The 23,086-nt window shown below is 44.3% G+C and overlaps 1 protein-coding gene across 2 annotated transcripts in view; it reads right to left on the bottom strand.

Annotated features, from left to right (window-relative positions):
• The window catches only part of FAXDC2 (fatty acid hydroxylase domain containing 2), a 72,343-nt gene that overhangs the window by 15,870 nt on the left and 33,387 nt on the right, over positions 1-23,086 (bottom strand). For both annotated transcript variants that reach the window (XM_085870009.1, XM_085870008.1), the window contains exons 4-8: positions 6,429-6,532; positions 6,164-6,285; positions 608-804; positions 324-429; positions 6-172 (exon numbers count right to left, since the gene is read on the bottom strand). In XM_085870009.1, the coding sequence (XP_085726135.1) occupies positions 6-172; positions 324-429; positions 608-804; positions 6,164-6,285; positions 6,429-6,532 (696 nt within the window). The remainder of the gene's footprint in view (positions 1-5; positions 173-323; positions 430-607; positions 805-6,163; positions 6,286-6,428; positions 6,533-23,086) is intronic.

Raw genomic sequence — 23,086 nt, 5'->3', positions numbered from 1 at the left:
CTCACTTGAGGTGATGAAAGTCATGTGCCTCTGGCGAGGGCAACAGGGGGAAGTGATATCCAGAGTGGGCGATGGAGGTGGACAGCAGTGCCATGCAAAACCACAGCATGGTGGAGGCAAGGTGAGAGCCGAGCAGGATTGGTCCAATTAAGGGTGGAATCATATTCGACATCTTTGTGGCACAAAGACGCATCAACAAAAGATCAGCAATTATTTTATTTTCAAAGTCAATCCAGATTTCCCACGATTCTTTCCTTTCTTTTGCAATTTATTTATTATCAAGTACATGTGCTGAGGCATAGGCATTTATTAACTATACTCACAATATGCTCCAAAGGATGTGCATACAGAGATGTGATGCCAACGGGTGCTGTCCACTCGTGGTGCTTCTTGTGGATGTGCCTGTAGATAGCAGGATGGTGCAGCAACCTGTACATGCAGGCATGGTTAATGCATGTGCAAGCGGTTTCAAATAAACAAATAAACAAGATGGTGACCACTGGCAGAAGTGGGATGGAAGATGTGTGGAAGAATAACTTATTTAAATGTTGAAGGTCATTTATACGTTTATCAAACACCAAAAGTAAAAGACAGTTGAAGATTATACCTATGGGAGTAGTAGAACAGCAATTCCTCCAGCATAATGTGGATGCCAAGCTCAAAGAGGACCCAGTGAAAGGTGGGCAGTGTTGGACCACAGGGTATCACGTTCCAACGTTGCAGCAAGACAATCATAGGCATTGAAATGAATACCTGATTGGCCAGAACTGAGAGGATGGCTCCTCGGAGACAATGCCATTCGACCTATCACAAAGCCATGGACATACATAGAACAAACGTCAATGCTAAAATAAGGTGACCACACCTCTTACAAGCATCATTGTCTGAGGGCACGGAAGTTGCACTGATGCAGTGCCCTCTGCTGGACAGGGCAGGAATTTGAAATTTGGCAAGGTACCGGCAATACCTCGCCTATTCTTCATGAACGACACCGTAGGATCTTTACAATCCACTAACAAATGCTGGCAGACGGAATGCCACTTTAACATCCATCCGAGAGATGCCACACACAATGATGAATCACTCTGCCTGTGAAATACTGGGATGACAGTTTATAGCTGGGTTGGGATTCAAAGTCAGGTGAGACAGCTTTGAGGCGAGTGTGCATAACTATAGGCCATTGTCAGCCCAGTATTGTAAAGGCCTTGGGGAAGGGATAATCTAATTACATTAGTTAGCCATCTCCTTGTGCGTGTGTTTCGGTTATCTGTCCTGTCTATTACTCCAATTAATCCCCACCCGAGACTGAGTGTTTAGATAGCACCTCATCATCCTTTAATCAGTTTCGCAGAATGGCCTACAGCATTGGCTCTTAACCTGGGGGGCGTGAGTAATTTCCAGAGGGGGCGTGAGGCCAGAGAAAAAAGTAGGAATTTCTCTAATTATTTTTGGAATCCTCTTAACAAGTGTTTGCATAATATCGTGATGAACATTTAAAAAAAACCAAAAGTATCGCCTTTAATAATTTTCGTTTTCTATTCGCTACGAGGCCTCCCATTCTCTCTATTAAAATTTAACATTTATTTAAATTCAATATTAAAATTTATATTTTATTTTAATATTAATTTTTTTTCACAGCTTTGCAGTACCCATTTTAAACTAAATCATTTGCAATGAGTTCAAAAAAGCAGAAGTATCTTGAAGAATATATTCAATTTGGATTTGTGTCCCTCCAAAACGGTGACACAGAGATACCCCAGTGCGTAATATGCTTCAAGACTGAGCAATGATGGCATGCGGCCCACACGCTTGGAACGCCATTGGAAGACAATGCATCCTGCTCTCGCTGCCAAACCCAAGGCATTCTTTGAAACAAAAAGGCAGTCCTTGAAGCAAGCTAAGATGGACAGCAGTGGAGCATTTTGGCAACATACTTCAAAGGTTGTTGAGGCTTCACTATGAGATCGCCATATTCATTGCAAAGAGCAAAAGGAGCCAAAACATTGGAGAGACTCTCATAAAACCAAGTGTACTGTATGCAGCAGAGCTCGTTCTGGGGAAGGATAGCACAAACAAGCTTTCCCAAATCTCTATCAAACGATACCGCCAAGGGAAGGATCGATGAAACGTCTCAAGACATCAAAGATCAAGTTCTCGACCAAGTAAGTGTTTCTCCTGTATTTGCCATCCAGTTGGACGAAACGACTGATGTTGCTCAGTGTTCTCAGCGACTGATGTATGCTCGTTTCGTGTCAGGCAATAGTGCAAAAGAGGAAATGGTGTTCTGCCATCCCATGGAAAGTTATACAACAGCAACAGATTTTTCAAGTGGTATCAAACTTCTTCCAGGAAAATCAACTTTCGTGGGACTCGCTGGTAGGGGTGTGTACTGATGGAGCTCCGGCCATGTTTGGTTTGCAATCTAGTTTCATAACAAGAGTGAAAGAAAAAAAATCCATCTGCTTTTGGTACGCACTGCATCCTTCATTGTGAAGCCTGAGGATCCAGAACTCTACCTGCTGAAATGAGGGATGTCGTGAACCTGGCTATCAAGGTAGTCTACTTCATCAAAGCTGGAGCCTTAAACAGTCGGCTCTTCAAACAGCTGTGTGTGGATATGGATTCTGAACACCAAGCCTTGCTTTTCCACACAAACGTACGATGGCTTTCGAAGGGAAACATGCTTGGACGGCTTTATGAACTACGACAAGAAGTGGCAACATTTTTAGATTCGCAGCAGAAAGCAGATCTCCATGACAAGTTCCAGTCTGAAGGATTTTTGCTATCTCTAGCTTACCTGGTGGACATCTTTGAAGCGCTGAATGACATTAACCTCAAACTCCAAGGGAAAAACATCAACATAATCGTGCACCATGACGTCATTCGACCCTTCATGGCCAAACTCGACCTCTGGAAATGTCGAATTCAGGATGGAAATACAGCCAGTTTTGCTAACTTGGATTCTGCTCTCAGTCATGGTTACCTTGATTCTGAATTAAAGAAACAAATAATTACTCATTTGACTGAATTGAAAGCAGAATTCATCAGATACTTTCTGGATATAGATGAGAAGCACGAAGCCTGGAAATTCATTAGGAACCCATTTCAATGTGAAGTCGCTGATATTTCAGACGAAGTGCGAGAGGAGTTTCTTGAGTTAAAGTTCAACTCCTCGGCTGAAGAAGACTTCAAAAAACTGGATCTGGAGACGTTCTTGGTCACGTACCTTCCTGTTTACCCTTTGATCTCACATCAAGCTCTTCGGATTCTGACAATGTTTGGATCAACGTGTCTTTGTGAAGCTGCATTTTCCACGCTCGTTGCTGTCAAGACCAAGTACAGAAACAAGCTGAATGTTGAAAGGGACTTGCATTGTGCTCTCTCTGGCATTCGACCACGCATTCAAGATCTGGTGGCGAAGAAACAGTCAAGTATCTCATTAAATATGCTGTGTATATGAGTGTTGCTTATACAAAATTCTTTGTTCAATAAAAAAAGACTAACAACATGCATTTTTTTCAGTTTTTCCTTTTAATTCAGGAGGGATTTTTAATCATTTGGTTGAAGATGTGAGGGGGGGGGGAGGCGTGAAGGCAAGGACCAACTACTAAAGGGGGCGTGGTGGTAAAAAGGTTTAGAACCACTTGCCTCTAAGCTGTCTAGCTTGAGATTGATTCCGGACCAAGGTATAAACTGTCATCCTGGTGTTTCACAGGCAGGGTGATTCATCAATGTGTGTGCTGTCCCTCAGATGGGCATTAGACTGGCGCCCCATCTGCTGACATTAGTTGGTGGACGTTAAAGATCCCACAGTGTCCTTCATGAAGAGGAGGCGAGCTATCACCGGCACCATGGACAATTCACCAATTGTTCCGTTAATGTAAAGGAGGCATTGCAGAAGCAACACAGCCACACCCTTCACCAATAATACAGGCCAGCAGCCTTGTGCTGCACCAGAAATAATAACAATAATGATAATAATAATAATAATATCCTTTAATCCCTCTGTGTTGTTTCACTATTAAATGTACTATTTTTTTTTTTTCCAATCACCTCCCTTTGAAGAATCATTATGGTGTCGAGTTGTGGTCAAGTGGACTGTTCTGCATGACATTATGTGCAGGATGTGAGGTGGCAAGTCACCTGTGCATTGGTTCATTTGTGTATGTTTTTGGCTAATTGCATTCAAACTCGGTGTGTTGTCTGGAAAACAAACATTCAACGGCTTCCACATCCAACAACCCAGACTGCATCGCATCACTCGGCCGATCGTGCTCCGATTGGTTGGTCCGCATGGGTCTGGACACAATGTTATAGTTAAATTATACAACTTTGTCAAACTGTGCCCAAGACTGGCTGGGAACGCTCGACAAGCCTGTAGGTCTTTCAGCGAGACCACGAGCTCGACTAGCCAGCTCAAACTGTGCACATGGTCAGCCAGGCAACCTATTCGAGCTCATACCCTTGCAGGACACCACAAACCATTGGTGGTATGGATAAATACACACTCAGGAACAAGTATGAATCACTTGGACATAATCCACATTCAACATAAAAATTAGCATATTGTTGAAATATTCATAAACATATTGTTTGCTACATTAGACAACTTTGTCAAAATGTGCCGAAGGCAGCCCTGTGGTGCTGTATGCACATGCACACGCGCATGCACATGCACACGCACACACCAATTATAACAGCATCTCCCTTTTTGGCGAGGCTAATCAAGGAAAAAGTAATTATTCCAACCTCCATTACTCAACTTCAAAATACAGCTTGGAACTAGTTTTACTTTTTTTGCAAAATGTAAAATTATTAAAGGAATTTGCATGAAAAAGGATATTCTGTATTTCACGAAGAAGAATATCAAGACAAACAAATTAACCTGAGGTCACACACACTCAAGATATGAGATGAAAGAGACTGGGGGTTTTTTTGCCAGAATTAAGATGAAACAAAAAGAAGACATTCCATTTTCATCTCTGATTTTTTTTATAAATCATTTTCATACAAAATAAAATTTATATAAATTTTATACAAAATATAATTTTTTTTACAAACAAGTGTTGCCAGGCACAACAAATCACACCCATTTAAGGCATAAAGTTATTTTGGGGATAAAATTTAAATTTAATACATCCTTAACCTGAATGTTGATTATAAGGAATAGAATAAGGAATATTTTAGTTTTAGTTTGAAGTCAATTAAACCATTTTTGACGAAATTATGACCGTAAAATGATTTTGACCTTTCAAGGCCACGCTGACCTTGACCTTTGACCTAATTGGACCCAAAAGTTAATGGGGTCGTCCAAGGTTCATTACCCACCTGTGGATACAATTTGACAGTGTTTGAGCCAGCCGTTTTCCCGTAAAGTTGTATTTTCGTAACTATGTTTTAGTTTTAATGGAAAATTTGTAATTTTGACCATTGACCATGACCCCCAAAACTTCGGACCCTACCGATCTTCACAAATATGCATTTTTTTCACTATAGGAATGGGTAGGATTATAAGTGATAAATAGAATAAGGTTCGCTATAAGCTTAGTTTGAAGTAAATCAGATCATTTTTGACGAAGTTATGAGCGAAAAACGATTTTGATATTTTCGTGACCTTGACCTTTGATCCAATTGGACCCAAAAGTTAATGGGGTCGTCCAAGGTTCATTGCCCACCTGTGGATTAAATTTGATAGCGTTTGCTAAAGCCGTTTTGCCATAAAGTTGCTAACAGAAAGACAGACAAACAAACCGGACAATTACAATATCCCGCTCCCTCCCTCCGGGGGGCGGGATAATAAGTTTTAAATTTTTTCGCAACTGCAGATGAATTATGGTAATGTGCTGTGAAGTCGGCTCTCACATGTTGTCATTCCAACCCATCTTCAGCCACTCAAAAAGAAACTCAACATTGTTGACTTCCTTCTCCACTCCTTCCATCCATTTTCTTCTTTGCCTTTCTCTTGCTTTTCCTGCTTCTACCTTACGACTCAGTATTGTCTTTAAAAAGTATTTTATAAACTTCAACACTCCAGTTCATTGCGAGTAAATACAGAAAGGGTTTATTTACGTTTATTTGGGGTGACCTCAACGGACCATGAAGCAAATTACGTTTTTTAACTAGCCTCCTCTGGTTTAACTGCTTGCTTCACATGGTACATTACCGGAGCATTCTTGTCTGGCTGGATTTTGTAGCGATGCAAGAAGGCTGGCTTGCAGGTGCGATCCAAGTGGATAAGTAAAAGGTTAAATGACCAAAATACAATGGTAGGTACCAGCAGAACACCTACACAATGAGAAAAACTTCACGTCAAAGTAGGCACCATCAGGAAAAATAAATAATTATTCAGCAGGTTTATCACAATAGAGCACAACAAAGTTGTCCACATAACTTCACTTCGATCACGAGTCATAAATGTTTAAACTTACAAATCAAATGAAGAGTCCAAGCATCTCCTTCGAACCAGTCGTAAAACTTTGTCCACTGGGCTTGCCAAAAGTCTCCTGATGCTCCCCAAAACTGCTGCAGGTGCCTTTGGTAGGCACAAGAGATTCAGGAATGAATTGTGAATATGAACCGATCAAAATAAAAGAAACCAAAACTTGAGAATGACTGAGAACATATGTATACATCCAGTGCCCTCCACAAGTATTGGAACGGTGAAGTCAAATTTGCGATGATTGCTACACTGCCTTCAGTATGTATTTACACCCCTCGGTTTTTGTCACATTTTGTTGTGTTACAGCCTGAATTTAAAATGGATTATATTATAATTTTTGGGCACCAAACTACACAAAATACCCCATCATGACAAAGTGAAAACATGTTTTTAGAATTTGTTACAAATTAATAAACCAGAGTTGGTGTCAAAGCCACCCAATGCTCGCCTGTTTGTACATGTATCGTTTTAAAAAGACTCATCGAATAATTAATATTTTTTATAAAGCATTGCAGTGAAGTCTGATCCAAATAATTTTTAAGCAATATATGTATTTGTATGTTGTAATCAGTAACAAGAGCGCAAGTGAGCACAATATACGCCCGAACAAGAAGGTATATACAGAATTGTGCTACTACATGGAAAACAGCATCCTGGTTACCATGGCAACCACTTTAGATGATGAACGTATGTCGCGACACACCGTCTCCACAGTCTGTACCTATGTACCAAATATGAAACGTGAAAGTTGAAAACTTTGGGAGTTAGAGTGCGGACAGGAACGGATGGAAAACAGCGTCCTGGTTGCCATGACAACCACTTTAGATGACGAAGGTATGTCGTGACACAACGGCCCCACAGTCTGTACCTATGTACCAAATATGAACCGTGAAAGTTGAAAACTTTGGGAGTTCGAGTGCGGACAGGAACAGATGGAAAACAGCATCCTGGTTGCCATGGCAACAACTTGAGATGACGAACGAACGTATGTCGCGACACACCGTCTCCACAGTCTGTACCGACGTACCAACTATGAAACGTGAAAGTTGAAAACTTTGGGAGTTCGAGTGCGGACAGGAACGGATGGACAGACGGACGGACGGACAGACAGACGGACGGACGGACAACAGGTATCACATTATACGCCCCGATATATATATATATATATATATATATATATATATATATATATATATATATATATATATATATATATATATATATATATATATATATCGGGCATATAAAAAAGTGTGGTGGATAAAAACATTAGAAAGGAAAAAAATAACTTGCACCAAAAAGTTTAAAATTTTCACGCTCACGCCGGAGGTATCGCTATAGCGCTCTGTTCTTCGAACAGGCGAGCTAAAAATGAAAAGCTGAAATGTCTTGTGTCAATAAGTATTCAACACCTTTACTATAACACTCCAAATTGAGCTCAGGTGCATCCAATTTCCTTTGATCATCATTGAGATGTCTCTACAACTTAATTGGAGTCCAACTGTGGCCAATTCAATCGATCGGATATGATTTAGAAAAAAACACCTTTCTATATAAGGCACTGTCAACTGTTGGACATGTCAGAGAAGAAACTCCACCATGAAATCCAAGGAACTGTCCATAGAACTCTAAGATATAATTTGGAGGAGGCATAGATCTGGGGATGGATATAAAACAATTTCTAGAATGTTTAAAGTTTCCAAGAGCAAAGTGAGCTCCATCATTAGGAAATGGAAAGAATATGGAACTACCCAAACTCTTCTTAGAGCTGGTTGTCCAACCAAACTGAGCAACCAGGGCAAGGACCTTGGTCAGGGAGGTGACCAAGAATCCAATGACCACTCTGACAGAACTACAGAGCTCTTTGGCTGAGATGGGAGAACCTGCCGGAAGGACAACAATCTCTGCGTAACTTCACAAATATAGGCTTTATGGAAGAGTGGCCAGATTGGAAGCTACTGCTGAGAAAAAGGCATGTGACAGCACACCTGGAGTTTGCAAAAAGGCAAGTGAAAGACTCAGAGCATGAGAAAAAAGATTCGGTGGTTTAATGAGACGAAAACTGAACTCTGGCTTGAATGTAAACCGCGACGTCTGGTGGAAAGCGAGCGCAACTTACTAATCACCCATCCAGCACTATCCCTACCGTGAGGCACAGTGGTTGTAGCATCATGTTATGGGGAGGCTTTTCAGTGGCAAGGACTGGGAGACTGCTAAGGATAGAGGGAAAAATGAATGCAGCCAAATACATGAAAATCCTTGAGAAGAACCTGCTTCAGAGTGCAAAAGACCTAAGACTGCGGCGAAGATTTACATTCCCACAGGACAATGACCCCAAGCATACAGCCAAAGCAACACTGGAATGGCTTCAGAACGAGAACGTGAAAGTCCTTGAGGGGCCCAGCCAAAGTCCAGACTTGAATCCCATTGAGAATCTGTGGAATGACTTGAAGATCGCTGTTCACCGACGCTCCCCATCCAACTTGACAGAGTTTGAACAAATCAGTAAGGAAGATTGGGAGAAAATCCCCAAATACAGATGAACAAAGCTGATATGGACGTACCCAAGAAGACTCGAAGCTGGAATCGCCGCCAAAGGCGCTCCTTCATCGTATTGACTCAGGGGGTTCAACACTTATTGATGCAAGACATTTCAGCTTTTCATTTTTAAATAATTTGTAAAAAATTTGAAAAACATTTTTTCACTTCGCCATTATGGGGTATCTTGTGAAGATCGGTGACAAAAAAATTAAATTTAATCCATTTTAAATTCAGGCTGTAACACAACAAAATGTGACAAAAGTCAAGGGGTGTGAACACATCCTGAAGGCACTGTGTGTACTCAAGAAATTAGGATTTGAGATCAAAAGATGAATATGAGGCAAGAAGGTCAGCTTTTATTTCTTGGTGTTTTTATACATATACGTTTTACCGATGTAGAACAATAACACTTTGTATATGTTCAGTCCTCCCATTTTAGGTAAGCATAAGTATCAGAAGAAATGACTGACAGGTGTTTCTTGTTGCATTGATTGTTCACACATAAAAGAGCTGTGAATGTCTGGTCTTGGTTTTAGCCTTTTTTTTGTCTTGGGAGTCTGCCTTTGGAGTCAGTAGCCATCAACCAACATGAAGGAAAAGCAAGCTATTTGGAAGGTGAAAGAACAGAAGAACTCAATTTGAACCAGAGCACAAAAATGGGGCAAAGCAAATAGAACAATTTGGAATACCTTGAAAAAGAAATAAACCACTAGAGTACTTAGCAATAGTCCGTGGCCAGGTTGGCTAAGGAAAACAACTGTAGTTGATGACAGAAAAATCATCAGAGCCGTGAAGAACTTGACATAATTAGAAGTCGCGATGTCCTCAGATATGCCTCTGCCCACATCAAGTCTTTATTACCTCCACGACCGAAGGTGAAGGAGGTTATGTTTTCACCCCTTTCTGTCTGTTTGTTAATTGCCGGAATCCTTCGGATTTCGGCAATTATGTTGGTCGGTTGTGTGTGTGTCATTCTGTGTGTGTCTGTCTGTCTGTGTTTGTTTGTATGTTTGTTTACCCTGTAGCAGCCACACCGTTTCAGCGATCATAACCAAACTGGGTACACACGTCGGCCATGGTCCAGCTTAGACACTTGTCGTTTTTGGTGAATTTCGGTCAAAGGTCAAGGTCACCGAAAAACCGAAATTCTTATTTTCGCAATAACGTCCGCTAAAATGGTCATATCGACTTCAAACCAAATCCAAATTGTGCATCTTCCAATTCTGCATCCGACCATATGTCTCATCGGGGTGTCACACCAACACCCTTCTTAGCGGTCGGGGGTCGAATGTCAGGGGGGGTCGGGTCAAAACTTTCAAATTGCGATAAAAACGCCATTTCAAGTCCGATTGACTTCCAAGTTATGATCATGACCAAACAAAGTGCTATAACTCATTAAACAGGAGCACTATCGACTTATTAGAACCAAATTGATTTCTTGTTTTTTCAGAGATCATGGAGATATGACGAAGTTATTCCGGCAATTCCTTGCTCAACGAGCAATTTCATTTGTGTGTTTGTTTGCAGGATATCTCAAAAAGTTGTGGACGGATCCAGATGAAATTTGGTGGGCACATTGGGTGTGCAACAAGGATGAACTGATTCGATTTTGGTGAAGATCCAAATCCGGATCCGATAATTTTTTAAGTGATTCTTCACTATTGAGAGATAGGGCTCAACAAATATATAGAACGATATCTCAAAGTTGTTGACAGATTTGGATGGAACTTGGTGGACAGTTTGAGTGTGCTGCAAGGATGAATCGATTCGATTTTGGTGAAGATTCGAATCCGGATCTTTAGACTGGCCAAGTCAATCACCTGACTTAAATCCAATGAAGCATGCATTTCACTTGCTGAGGATTCAGAAACCCCCCCAGAACAAACAACTGAAAATGGCTATAGTAAAGGCTTGGCAAAGGATCTCAAAGGAAGATACCAAGAGTTTGGTGATGTCAATGGGTCACAGGCTCATTGCAGGTATTGTACACAAGGGATGTGCAACCACATACTAACTTTTATACTACTTTACTTTCCTTAAGTTAATGTTCCAATACTTATGCTTTCCTAAAATGAGGGGACTGAACATCAAAAGAGCTATTGTTGTACAATAGTAAAACATATATGCATAGAAATATCAAGAAAAAACAAAGATGTCCTTCTGTACTCTCGCCTCATATTCATCTTTTGATCTCAAGTCCAAATTTATTGAGTACATAGCAATAATAACACATTTGACTTCACTGTTCCAATGTTTATGGAGGGAACTGTATACAGTGGTCTGCAAAAGTATTCACATTTTGATGCCATCTGAGCTCACTCGCCTCTGCTGGACTCAGTCCAAAACGGGGGCTTATGGATTTGGTCCAGATTTTCGTGTCTGTGCATGCATGCGTCCGCAACCATAACTCGGACATGTATTCACCGAATTTATTCGTACTTGGCACAAGGACAACACATGATGGTATACATATGCACATCATTTTGTTTCGCGATGCCATCAAGGATGGCCGACAGGCGGTCATTTCGGTTGGGAAAACCCCGATGTTGAACACGTGCTCAACCATTTCTCGGACACGCATCTACCGATGTTGTTCAAACTTGGCACACCTCGAAAATAAATGATGCATGTATGTGAGCCATCATTCTTTATCGATCAGATCCAAGATGGCTGACTGGCGGCTATTTTAGTTTAAAAAACAAAAAAAATCCTGATGTTGAACACGTTTCTCAAGCATTTCTCAGACATGTATTTATCGATGTTATTCAAACTTAGCAACCAGATAATATATGATGGACTACATATGCACGTGATTTTTTTTTTTTTTTTTGAGATCAGATCCAAGACTGGTGGCCAGTTTGTTACATAAATATGTCCCCAACCATTTCTCAGACATGCATGGTCCAATTTTATTCAAACCTGGCACAAGCACAGTCTATGATGGCGTACATGGGCAACTCACTATATTTTGTGATCTGATCAAAGATAGCCAACTGGTAGCCTGGCGGCCATTTTAGTTGTAAAAAACCCCCCCCCCCAGTATCGAACACTAACTCAACCTTTCTCAGACATGCATTTACTGATCTTATTCAAACTTGACACACAGATAATGAATGATGACTTACATATGCATGTCAATTTTTTCAAGATCAGGTCCAAGATGGCCGACCGGTGGCCATTTTATTACTTAAATGCGTTTCCAACCATTTCTCAGACATGTATGGTCCGATTTTGTTCAAACGTGGCACAAGCACAATACATGATGGCGTACACGCGCTCCTCACTTTATTTTGCGATCTGATGAAAGATCGCTGACTGGTAGACTGGCGTCCATTTTAGTTGTAAATAAATATGGGCTACCCCTTTAACTCCGGTTTTGCGTGTCATTCTGTGTGTGTCTGTCTGTCTGGTTGTTTGTGTGTTCGTTTTGTTTACCCTGTAGCAGCCACACCGTTTCAGCGATCATTACTAGATTACTAAATTACGGCAAAATTACTAAAACAACGGGGACTATGGCATTTTATGTCTTTTTTTTTTTCCTCGTTTCATGATGCTTTCAAATCAAACTTAATATATGGAGTCTTCCAAAATACTCCAAACAATGCAAATAAAATGTGACCAAGTTGATTAACAGAGAAAAATCAGATGATTCTCAGGTGACAGATCCTTTGCTGAATTAACCCAAAATCACTTCAGGAGGAAATTATTTGTTTGAAAGTTTACAAAATAAGTGCAATAGGTTTCAGGTTCACCTGTATAAATGCAGTCAGTGGTTTCACAAAAAAAATTAAGCTCCCCCGCTTGTTAAGGATTTTAAGGTGCAACTCACTTGGTCAACCAACAAGACAAACATGAAGATGAAGAACCTTTCCAAAGAAGTCAGACAAAGGGGTGGAGAAGCACCATTCAGGAGAGGGTTATAAGAAGATTTTAAAGTCACTCATCATCCCTTTATGCCTGGCGTTGGCTTAATGGCTAGAGTGGTGGGCTTGGGATCTGAGGGTCCTGAGTTTGAATCCTGCTTGGCTGTTGAATTAATACCAGGTGGGGTCGACTCAGCCTGTCATCCTTCCGATGTTGGCAAAATGAGTGTCAGCTTGCTGGTTTCCTGCGTCGGAGTGGCGATCCATCCAGGATTGTGCTCGATAGCTCAAGAGACTGCTTAGGCAGCACCAATGCTCTGCAGGGAGTATGGTCCCAATGGATGGATGGGTTATCCCTTTGAGTACGGTGAAATTAATCTAAGAACGGGAAGAAGCACTACACCACCCAGACTCTACCCGGATCAGGTCTCCCATCCAAAATCAGCAGTCAGGCGAGCAGGAAACTGCTTTGGGATGTCACTGTAAATTGAACAATGACTTTGAAAGATCTGCAAGGCTCTCTGTCCAAGATGAGGGTGAGTGTTCATCAATCAACAACATTCCGTTCCCTTTGCAAAGCTGGCCTCTATAGACAGGTGGCAAGAAAGAAGTGATTACTGAAAAAGACACATCTAAAAACTCATATGAAGTTTGCGAATAAGCATCTTAATGATATTGCAGGCATGTGGAGAAACGTTTTGTGATCAAACGAGAAAAATTGAACCTTTTGGTTGAAAGTCAAAGTTTTACTTCTGGCGCAAGCCGAACACAACACATCAACTAGTCAACACCATCCCTACTGTCAAGCATAGTGGTGACAGAATCATGTTATGGGGCTGCTTTTCATCAGCAGGGACTGTAAGATGGTCAGGATAGAATGCACAATGGATGGTGCAAAGTCCAGGAGAATCCTTGATGAAAACCTGCCTGAGTCAGCCATTATTCTGAAACTGGGTAGGAGGTTCACATTTAGGCAGGACAGAGATCCGAAGAACAAAGCAAAAGCCACACAGTAGTGGCTGAATAAGAAGAAAATAAATGTTCTTGAGTGGCCCAGTTAAAGTCCTGACTTGAACCCAATTGAACATTTACGGTGAGATTTGAAGATCCCCATTGAACATGGCAGAACCAGAGCAATTTTCACATGAAGAATGGGCAAAGATTTCACCATCCCACTGTGCAAAGCTCATGGTGGAGACCTACCCAAAAAGACTCAGAGCAGTCATTGCTGCAAAACGTGCTTCCACCATGCACTGACCTCAGCAGCTGGATACTTTTTCAACCAGTGAATTTTGATTTGTACATGTTTTTGTTTTTTTTGCAGGTATTCCTGATATGTAACCTCCTTCAACTATCACATTGTTTAGTTTAATCACTTCAGTTTTGAATGTAAAAAAATAGTTAATTTGGAAAAAAATTGTTTATACGTAATTCGTAATTCACCGAAATGTGACATTATAAGTAGGGCACTGTACCTACACATACTGTTATGATTTTGGCTTCTCGGTCACGTATGGGAGCATGCGCCATAGCAGCACATCGCTGTATCCATTTTCTGCCGGGACTCCAGGGGTCTCCGTCTGGCCATCCCCCAGACAGATGCCTGGCCCATCCCCATCTCCTTGAGGTGCTGATCAACCTGCTGCAACCACGAGGCATGTGGTCGGCCCAGTGGCCTCCTCCACTCACGAGGCTCCCTTGGTGAGAGAATCTGGTGAGCAAGATCAGCATCAGGAAAATGAGCCACATGTCCATGCAGCCGCAGCCAACGCTCACGGGCCATGCAGGTAACAAATCTCATTTGAGTCTCTCTTAGCAACCACTCGATGGACACAAAGTATGACCAGCGATAACCAAGGATTCTCCGAAGAGACCTAGTACCAAAGGAATCAAGTCTCCGTCTCAGATCCCTGGTCAGAGTCCGAGTCTCACATCCATAGAGCAAGACTGGAAGCACCAAGGACCCGAAGACTCAAACTTTCGTCCCCCCGCACAGGTACCGACAGTGCCACACCCCATGACTCAGTGAATCCACGACACCCCAGACCCGACGCAGACGTCCGTTGACATCTGGGTCACAACCAGCAGAGACATGAATATCACTGCCAAGGTAAGTTAATCTCTCTGCGACCTCAACATCCTCACCACAAACAGGTACAGACAGGGTAGCAGCATCAAAGATGTCATGAAAAGCCTGGATCCTAGTTTTGACCTAGGAAACCAGTAAACCCAGCGGCTCCAACTACTCATTCAGCACCTCGAGGGCCCCCAAAAGGATATCTAGTCTCCACAAAGATGACTGCATCATCTGCGAAATCAAGGTCAGAGATCTTGACATTCCCAAACTATGTACTGCAGCTTGATCTCTCCAACATCCTCCCCAGAATTCAGTCCAGACAAGTGCTGAAAAGTGTGGGGGCCAGAACACACCCCTGATGAACTCCAGTAACAACTGGAAATAAGTCAGAGATGGTACCACTACATCTCACAGCACTCTCAGTACCAGAGTAGAGTTCAGACATCAGATAGATCAGTTTTGGTGGCACCTGACGAAGACCAAGAATCCTCCAGAAGGCATCCCGATTCACTGAATCGAACGCTTTACAGAGATCAACATAGGCTGCAAGCAGCCCCTGCCGAAACTCTCGTCTGCGTTCGGTGAGGACATGAAGAGCAAGGATACGGTCAATCGTTGACCTCTTTGGTGTGAAGCCTGACTGCTCTGGACGCTGGTGCTCAAGCAGATGGTGGCGAACCCTATCAATAATTATCCGAGCAAAAACCTTGCCCGGCACTGAGAGCAGCGTCACCCCTCAGTAGTTGTTGCGGTCTTGGCGATCACCCTTCCCTTTCCAGAGAGGGACAACAAGGCCCCTCTGCCAGTCAGTTGGGATGATGCCTGTGTTCCAGGCAGAGCACAGAACTGCATGCAACGCCACAAGTGCAGCATTTCCACCAGCCTTGAGAAGTTCAGCATGGATGCCACAGATCCCCGGAGCTTTACCCCATTTCAACCGGTTCACCCCAGCCTGTTTCCACAAACGAAGGTGGACCATAGTTGATTGGAGGGTCAGCAATAGGGATTGCAACACCCCTGACGTCCAACTCGACAGCTGGGGGATCAGCCTGGCTTCAACCCCTCAAAGCAACCGGCCCAGCGGTCCTTCACTTAGGACACCACTGTCAAGAGCCCACCACACTCTGCTCTAACTACAGTACACTAAGGGACGGGCTTGGACGAACGCAATGTGCGAATTCCCCTGTAAGCAGGACGAGAATTACTTGACCAGAGGTGACGCTCTACCTCCTCACAGATTCCTCGCACATAGGCCTCCTTGTCCACCCTTGGAGCACGTACAGTTTTACGCCTCAGCTCCCTGAACAGCTCAGCTCTGCCATTCAGCCTGGCCCTGCGGCTCTGGTCAATGGTATCCAGTGTTTCTTTAGAGACAAAATTCTTCTTCATCCTCCGGTGAGTTCGAAGACATCCACCGGCAACAGCAAGGATGGTGATCTTGGAGGCAGTCCACAACTCTTCAGGATCCCCCAAACCACCCAGACCCCCCAACTCTCCAATCAGCCTGTTTGCAAACTCCTCAGCTACCCTCTCATTCTTGAGCTTGCCAACATCTAGCCTAGGCTGGGATGGAACCATTCTCCTGGATTTAAGGTGCAACTTCAGAGTTGCTACAACAAGCCTATGATCAGTATTGAGGAACTGAGCACTCCGGTAGACCCTGCAGTTCTGGATCATCCTCCAGCGACCATCAACGAGCACATGGTCAATCTCCTTTGCCACACCACCAGCGTTGGAATACCAAGTCCAGCGATGAGCTTGTGGGCGCTGAAACCATGAACCAGTCACCCTAAGTGCATGACTTCTTGCAAGATCAAGGAACTTGGTGCTATTCTGGTTCACAGTTCCAGACTCATGGGGATCAACACATGTCTCATAACCATCCCGATTAGTTCCAGTCGATGCATTGAAATCCCCCAAGACGAGAAGTGCATCTCGCCTGGGGCACTGAACAACCACAGGCTCGAGCGTGGCATAGAATGCGTCCTTCACGGTGAGATCACTCGCCTCAGTCAGAGCATTTACAGAGACCAGGGAAATGACACCCAAGGAGTGACAGATCCTTCGTCTCATAATACGCTCGTTGACCGGTGTTACCTCAATCATAATTGGATTCAGATAACTGGACACAGCTACAGCAACTCCTTGGGCATGGTCACCATCAGAGCAACCAGACCGATAGTAGGTGTAACCACCCGCCATGATCTCGCCGCAATCCGGTCTCCGAACCTCAGCGAGTGCTGCAATACCGATGTCCAAACGCTTGAGCTCAGATAACAGAGACAGGTGATCATCCTCTCTTAGGAAGAGGACATTCCAGGCACCCACTCAAAGGGACCACCTCAGGTTATCCCAAGGAGACCACCATCTGGTGGACGACACCTCAGCACCACCCCGCCAAACTCTCCCACAATCTGACCCAGGAATGTTGCCCCGTGGTTTCCCTCCTCTCATCAAAGATTAGTGGTCCCGAATGCTTTGCTCCAATCCCGTCATCCGGTGAGCTGCCCTGCAAAGGGAAGCTGCATGGGAGGTACTCCCACAGAGTGGGTTTTCAGATTTTTTTGTGCTTCTGGAATGTTTTGTGGAATTAAGGGTTTTACGGTGGCCAGAGTGCAAATCCGGCCACCAACCTCCAAATAAGAAGTGACCCAACTGTAGGAGGACGTCTGCAGACACAGTCGGGCACTAGATATGGATGGTGTTGGCTTACAAGGAGCTCCTCCGCCCTTGACAGGATTTGTTCTTCATCCTGCTGGGTGTCCATATCATACACCCTCCACACCAAGAAACTTGGTGGGGGAGACGGTTTAGTCGCCGACAACCTGACCATGGAACAGGTTCGTACAAGTTTACATGGTACCTGCAGCAAGTCACAGATCTTGTCTGATCTGACCTGACAATAGATCAAATGGCTTCGAGGGGGGGTAAAATAATCCACCTTTAGTGTTACAATCGTCATTTTGTAGTGTTTGTTCAATTCAGCGTATTGTATTGCATGTAAATTGCTGTGTTGTGCATGTTTTACATAGGTGTCCATAAAATTATGTTCTTTTACAGGGGTACATCTTGTCGGCGCTACATGCCAGGTAGACAATCAAACACAATTAAGCCCTCTCAGCATGCCAAAACCCAATATCCAACAAACATAACCGGGATCCAATCTCAAGATGCCACAAGAGATTTGGGCTCTGATACACCAATCGGGTAAGACAAGGGCACCCTTGACCCCTACGACTCCTCCAATGACATCGGTAGGGGGTCGCGTGGAAGGGGTGGGGGGGGAGGAGGCGAATACACAACAAAAGGGGATGCACATGAGATCAGAGATCCGAGAGAATTGAAAGATATGAGATCATCTTGAGAATCCAGAGGGGTCAGGAGAATCGGGTCTTTGTCTTGAGTCTGGTCATCTTCAGAGTCCTCTTCCTCTGGCTCTCATCAATGTCTTGGCCTCGTCTTCATCTTGGTCCTCAGAGTGTCTTGGTCTTTGCGTCATGTGCTCATCATCTTCCCCTGGCGTGCAGTGAGACACGGCAGTGCGGAGACATGTGGAGTGGGGCCAGCGCTGGGGCAAGAAGGACTCGGCCAAAGACAGACATTGGGTCAAAGTAAATGGGGACATTAGCTCAGACAAGCTGAAGCAAGGTGTACGTGCTGGGCATGACTGGTCCGCATCTTCTTCTCTCTTTCTCTCATTTCCTTGTCTCGGATGCTTGATGGGCACCTTATGGAAAGTGTAAGTGACTGCTTAAAAAAATTGATGGCAGGTATGAATGGTAGGGGATAAGAGGCCTGTACATATATGTCCTGGAAATTGCTTTTGTAAATATGTGCAGTTTTAACACATGGTTAAATCTCATTTGTGTCCCCACTCATCCTGTCTGTCCCGACGGCAGCATATGGCAATGAGTGATTGGTTAAGAGATTGGGCTCTTGATAAGAATGCTACGAATGCAGCACATGACATGGTTCTATTCAGCTAATCAATTAAGATCTGTAACTTGACTGTGGCACGATACTCATTTGTAACGATAACCACATTGGTAACAATAACATGGCTTTGGACCTGAAGCAGGCTTAAAGTTAATGGTACAAAAGGTGATCATGGTCTTTAAAGATTTGCCATCTCCCTGGAGTATATACACAGGTGAGGACCTTAACAATACATACATACATACAGGTGTGAACAAATATAATGCAAACACAAATGAAAAGTCACTTAATAGGGCGTTGCGCAACCACGTGCAAGCAGCAAGGTCAGTATGCGCCGTGACAGAGTCCACCAGCGTCGAGAATTCTGCAGGAGGGATGCAGCACCATACGTTCACGAGATGATTTTGTAGCAACTCTTAAGTTGTCGTTTAAATCCATGAGAATGGTACCATCTCAGCCGAGGCTGGATGTTGGTAAGCTCAAGGATGAGAGGGCAGCTGAGGAGTTTGCGAACAGGCCGAGTAGAGATTTGGGGGGTCTGGGTGGTTTTGGGGATCCTGAAGAGTTGTGGAGCGCCTTCAAGACCACCGTCCTTGATGTTGCCGGTAGATGTCTTGGAACTCACCAGAGGGGGAAGAAGAATTTTGTCTCTCAGGGGACATTGGATACCATTGACCATAGTCGCAGGGCCAGACTGAATGGCAGAGCTGAGCTGTAAAACTGTGCGTGCACCAAGGGTGGACAAGGAGGCCTATGTGCAAGGAATCTGTGAGGGGGTAGAGCATCACCTGTGGTTAAGTGATTCTTGTCCTGCTTACAGAGCAATTCAAGCATTGTGTTTGTCAAAGCCCAGCCCTTGGTGTACTGCAGATCGAGCAGAGGATGGTCGGCTCTTGACAGAGGAGTCCGAAGTGAAGACCTGTTGGGCCGGTTACTTTGAGCGGCTGTAGCACGCTGATCCACCAGCTGTCGAGTTGGATGTCAGGGGTGTTACAATCCCTATTGCTGACCCTCCAATCAACTGTGGTCCACCTCCGTTTGTGGAAACACGGGCTGCGGTGAACCGGTTGAAATTGGGTATAGCTCCTGGGATCTGTGGCATCCGTGCTGAACTTCTCAAGGCTGATGGAAATGCTGCACTCATGTCGTTGCATGCAGTTCTGTGCTCTGTCTGGAACACAGGCATCATCCCAACTGACTGGAAGAGGGGCCTTGTTGTCCCTCTCTGGAAAGGGAAGGGTGATCGCCAAGACTGCAACAACTACTGAGGGGTGCCGTTGCTCTCAGTGCCGGGCAAAGTCTTTGCTCGGATAATTGTTGATCGAGTTCGCCACCATCTGCTTGAGCACCAGCATCCAGAGCAGTCAGGCTTTACACCAAAGAGGTCAATGATTGACCGTATCCTTGCTCTTCGGGTTCTCACCGAACGCAGACGAAAGTTTCAGCAGGGGCTGCTTGCAGCCTATGTTGATCTCTGTAAAGCGTTTGAATCAGTGAATCAGGATGCCCTCTGGAGGATTTTTGGTCTTCATGGGGTGCCACCAAAACTGATCGATCTGATGTCCTGATGTCTGAACTATACTCTGGTACTGAGAGTGCTGCGAGATGTGGTGATACCATCTCTGACAAATTCCAGTTGCGACTGGAGGTCGTCAGGGGTGTGTACTGGCCCCGACACTTTTCAGAACTTGTATGGACTGGATTCTGGGGAGGATGTCGGAGAGATCAAGCTGCGGTGCATCTTTTGGGAATATCAACATCTCTGACCTTGATTTTGCAGTATTCTTTGTGGAGACTCTAGATATCCTTTTGGAGTCCTCGAGGTGCTGAATGAGGATTCGGAGCCGCTGGGATTACGGGTTTCCTTGGTCAAAACTAAGATCCAGGCTCTCCATGACATCTTGGTTGCTGCTGTCCTGTCTGTGTCTGTTTGTGGTGAGGATGTTGAGGTCACGGAGAGATTCACTTACCTTGGCGGTGATATTCATGTCTCAACTGGCTGCAAGCCAGAGGTCAACAAACGTCTGTGTCGGGCCTGGGGAGTCATGGATTCACTGGATCATGGGATGTGGTGCTGCAAGTACCTGTGCGGGAGGACGAAAGTCCGAGTCTTCAGGTCCTTGGTGCTTCCAGTCTTGCTCTATGGATGTGAGACTTCGACTCTGATCAGGGATCTGAGACAGAGGCTTAATTGCTTTGGTACCAGGTCTCTTCGGAGAATCCTTAGCTATCAATGGTCATACTTTGTGTCTCACAAGCGGTTGCTGAGAGAGACTCAAATGAGATTTGTTACCTGCATAATCCGTGAGCATCAGCTGCGGCTGTGTGGACATGTGGTTTGTTTTCCTGACACTGATCCTGCTCAGCAGATTCTCTCGGTGAGCCTCGAGTGGAGGAGGCCAATAGGCTGACTATGTGCCTCGTGGTTGCAGCAGGTTGATTGGCATCTCAAGGAGATGGGGATGGGCCAGGCATTGCCTGGAGGATGGCCAGATGGAGGCCCTTGTAGTACCGGTGGAAGTGGATGCAGCGACGCACTACTCTGGCGTATGCTCTTATACCTGACCTGACCTGACCTGACCTTTCACGAGAGAGTCAATCAACCCACACCTGTTTGATGGAGGTACACAATGCTGTCTCAGGCGTCGTTCCCAAATATCCCATAAATGCTTTATTGGGTTCAGATCTGGTGATTGAGAAGGCCATGACATATGGATAACATCAGTGTCATGCTTCTCAAATCAATGGATGACCACACGCTCTGTGGATGGGGGCATTGTCATCCTGGAAGACACACCTGGCAGGAAAGAAATGCTGCAACATGGGGTGAAGATAATCACTCAGTACCATTAAGTATCACCTTGCTTTTGAAGGGAATGACTGCTCCAAAACCATGCCAGGAAAATACACCCCACAACATTGCAGAACCACCAGAACACCCTTCACTTTTGCAACTTTCACCTGACTTCTGCTACTTCCTGTGTCTTGAATGTTCCTTGATATTTTTCTCTTTCTTTTATTGTTTTGCTTTATCCTTATCAATATCTAACCTTCCCTTCGCCCCTTACCACGAGTGGCTTTTTTCTTGTTTGGGGTGATTTCCATGAAAAAAAAAAAACAAGCACTCAGGGTTGTGGGGTTCATTAGGTTGGTGCCACATGTGCACTTGTAAGTTTGTCGAGAAAATGGTGAAGAATGATTCATCTGATTATATCACATTTCTCCACTGTTCGGTAGTCCATTGCCTGTGCTCTTTGCACCACTGGACTCGTGGTTGTGCATTGGCAGGTGTAATGAGCGGTTTGTACACTAAAACCCAGCAATGGTATTCCGCTCTGTGGAGTTCTTGGCAGACCGTTATTGATGAAACTGGTTGCTCGCACCCCAGGATGAAATTTACGGTCAATTGATCTGCAGGTGCTCGCCTTCTTTGCCTTGCACTTCAAATTAATACACGGACATCACGTGATCACGATCCTGGAGTATGCGCTTCCCCTCACTGTTGCCCTTTTCGGATGTCTTTCCCACGGAGTTCTATGCCAACATCACCTGAGACATCGTTGCTCATGAAACCTCAGCAAGTTGAGCTGTCTATAACTCATGCTGCTGCCAAATGCGCCCCAGCAATCACCCCGTTTCAAAGTCACAGAGGTCTCCTCTTTCAGCCATGCTAGCCATAATTATAGACAAGCAGGCCTGTGCAGCATTCTTATACATGGCCCCGAAGCATGCTGGGATGTTATTTGCATAATTAACACAAGGGCCACACCTGTATGGAAGCCGTCGCTTTCAATATACTTGGTGTCCCTCATTTACCCAGGTGTTTCCATTTGTTTGTCCACTACCTCAACATACATACATACATATTGTTACAGTCGAGGATCTTCAAGACGATTACACTGCCAAGCGTGAAGCAGACAAAGTCTTTGCATCGGCCCGGGTTAATTTGGACACAAGTTGGTGTTTCAAAACCCACAACTCTGGTGAAATAGCCTTATAGAAATGGCAGAGCCGAGCAAGAGCCGACAGGCTATTTGCTTTTCGCAAGCACCTTCATGGGCGGACCCCAAATTGCCCAACTAACAGGTTTATTTCCAATTCTCAACGTGCTATGGAGTTCCTGGCTGATGACCAAACAAGTTCTCATTTACAAGGATTCACTTCAATCAAATTGGGCAGGGGAGAAGAAGACACGGCCGCACATGCGGTGATCACAAAAATGTAACGAGT

The sequence above is a fragment of the Eptatretus burgeri genome, chromosome 2 (genome assembly GCF_056783735.1).
Source record: "Eptatretus burgeri isolate ZD-2024b chromosome 2, Ebu_testis_v1, whole genome shotgun sequence".
NCBI lineage: Eukaryota > Metazoa > Chordata > Myxini > Myxiniformes > Myxinidae > Eptatretus > Eptatretus burgeri.
Note: the sequence above shows the minus strand (reverse complement) of the source record. Positions and strands in the feature narration are given on the sequence as shown.